General features: G+C 49.0%; 1 protein-coding gene across 1 annotated transcript; it reads right to left on the bottom strand.

Annotated features, from left to right (window-relative positions):
• Positions 1-1,479: 1,479 nt before the first annotated feature.
• On the bottom strand, positions 1,480-2,010 carry LOC119297990 (dirigent protein 22-like). The gene has a single exon (XM_037575549.1). The coding sequence runs from the start codon at positions 2,008-2,010 to the stop codon at positions 1,480-1,482; it is 531 nt and encodes a 176-aa protein (XP_037431446.1).
• Positions 2,011-2,754: the final 744 nt, after the last annotated feature.

Consider the following 2,754-nt stretch of genomic DNA (forward strand, 5'->3'; position numbering starts at 1 on the left):
AGAAGCATTGTCAGTGTATCACTCACGTGAAAAGTTTCGGGGCAAAATGACTTCATTGGTATCATTGAAAAAAAGACAAATTTACAAGTACAAATTGTGTGAATATTAAGCATAATACAATACAGGTTTTGTTTTTATTTGTTACGAGAACTCAAAAGTCATTTTGCGGCAAAACCCTACATGAGAGTAATACACTAGACAATACTTGATCTAGAAAGATTCTTTTTTTTTTTAATTCACGTGCGCCTAGACCCAAGTTTCGTTGTGTATTTTCATGTTTTCATAGATTATACACCATTTATCTATGGAAGGTAACCTCTCCATCTCAATATAAAGAGTAAAATGTACAGAACCATCACATTAGCGTCATAGCTCTCGAAAAACCACCACTTTATAAAACGTGACATTTCGTACTGAACCAAAAAATTGGCAGTGACAAAAAACACTGATTCAAAATTCTAATGATTTTGATGACGAGACTAATCGGCCCGACCCGTCTATCGGGCTGAGTTGGCAGTAAAAATGCCACACATGCAAGTTAACTTGGTCTTCTTCCTCCTCCTTTGTTATCTCTTCAGATCTCGTTGTCTCCGTTGGTCACCAGAGGCCCTCTGCTCCTCACATTGCTTTCATGGCCGCCACCTCTGCTTCGATTAAACCCGAGAACCGGCCCGCCCCAGGAGTAGGATGCATCAGCGACTCCATCCCCGTCTGCGTGTACGCGCACGCGCTAGAGACCGGGCCTTGTCCCGTGCAGTGGGGCGAGCCGTCCAAGAGCTCCTTCATGGTTCCGGTGCTTACAAATGAGGAAAAAAAAATCGTGGTGAAGCTGCTACTTGATTTCGGCACTATCAATTTTTCAGTTCGGTGCGGAATATCACGGTTTTGAAAAGTGGTGATTTTCCGAGAACTATGACGCTAATATGATGGTTTTGTGCGTTTTACTCCTATAAAAAAGAGGCAAGCATTTGACTCATCATATCTCTCGAGCCAAGTGCATGAACGGAACCGAGTTATTTCATTTTTAAAGTTTGAACGAAATCCACTAGAATAGAACCATGGCATTTCATTTCATTTGGTTCCTCGACTAAACATGTCCCAGGTCGTTGGCCCACTGAAACGCGTCTCTAATGCTTTTATTGTTTTGATCTGAAACGAATGGTTCCATCTCAAATGTTGGGGCTGACGATGAGCTTCATCTTTGCGATCGCCTGATCGGTCCTGTTGTGCTTAGTGAGGATGCAGTCTTAGGTCTTCGGTGTTTTTTCTACTATCTTCGTCTCAAAAGCTAAGACGTTTTTGCAGTGAGGTAGTATTTCATTTTAAATATGAAACGTTTATTAACACCATATTATTCCGAATACTCATATCCGTATAACACATGCACATACCTTTGAAATTTACAATAAGCTAGGGGTAAACTCAGGAAACCATATGTGTAGGAACAACAAACTTATTATTAGTCCAGCTGACAATGCATCAGTCGTGGCGGAGATGGATCCTGTACTCGACGGTGGCGTCGCCGGTCTTGCCGTCGAACCAGTGGGTCCGCAACTGGCAGTAGCCGCGCGCAAACCGAAAGACGCCGGTGCCGCCAACGACGGGCATCTCTCTGACGGCCCGGTCTGCCTGATTGGGTCCGATGATGGCGATGCTGCTCCCATTGTAGGCGCCGTCGACGAAGACGAAGTTCATGGCCACGAACAGCGACAGGCTGTCCTTGCCGGCGCTAATGTAGACGCCCTGCGCGCGACCGAGGAGCCTCGACGTCAGGTTGGGCCCCTCGGTGAGCGGGTCGTCGATGACGAGCACGGTGCCGAAGCCCGTGGCGGAGGCGTTGGAGGACGGCGCCTCCGCCACCTGCACCACCCTTGCGTTCGGCCCGCCGCTCACGACGTCGTGCCAGTAGACCCGCAGCCGGGTTTCCTTCTCCGCCGTGGACGCCGGCGCCCCGGCAGCCGCGAGGAGCAGGAGCGCGGCCAAGACAGAGAGAGCGGTGCTGCTCACCATTGGGATCAGCTAGCAAGCTAGGAATGGATGGTGGTGGTCTGATGCGATCGCCGAAGTCTTCTTCCGAGGAGCTGATCTGGTTTGCTCAGCTTGCATGTCCAATGGTGCAGAGATGGGCGTATTTAACGGCGAGTTGTGATTGTTGGATCCTTGACAATTTCCCGCGTGTTTATATTTAGGGTTATCCTGCACATTATCTTGTTGTCGTAGTACGTGTGTGTGAGACAGAGTTGATCGTGGACTTCTTCGGTTATAGGACTTTGGATAAGAAGCTGAGCAGTAGGTGAAGGTACGACTGGATTAACACGCTATGGTTAATGTGGGTGCTCTCGTCACGTGTTTGTAGGTCACGTCCCATACACGTCCTCGGGATGCAAAATTGACCTGCTTGGTAGCCTGAGTTCCTTTGAATTCATAGACCGCACATACCTTAAAGTAGCTTTGGGCCTCGGTAAAGAGGAATCACTAAATCAGCTATTTCTTCGGCACCAGGCTCTGACGAGCCACGCGTGCCACTCGTCTGCATGCTTTGGGAAGCGGGAGACAGGACATATGGGTCATTACTCCTCACTCCAGCCTCTTCATCGCCCAAACCTCCATTCACACCCCTCTCTCACCATCCCTTCATTTTCACCGACGGCCACTGACACCCACCAGCGCATCGCTCGTCTCCTTGCGCAGTCAATGGTAGTGCTCACAAGCGTTGGCTCGCCACCGTTACACAGGGGGTGGCTCAACACCGCG

The sequence above is a fragment of the Triticum dicoccoides genome, chromosome 5A (assembly GCF_002162155.2).
Source record: "Triticum dicoccoides isolate Atlit2015 ecotype Zavitan chromosome 5A, WEW_v2.0, whole genome shotgun sequence".
NCBI lineage: Eukaryota > Viridiplantae > Streptophyta > Magnoliopsida > Poales > Poaceae > Triticum > Triticum dicoccoides.

Coding starts and splice junctions, on each gene's coding strand:
- LOC119297990 (XM_037575549.1), bottom strand. CDS start 2,010: ATGGTGAGCAGCACCGCTCTCTCTGTCTTGGCCGCGCTCCTGCTCCTC.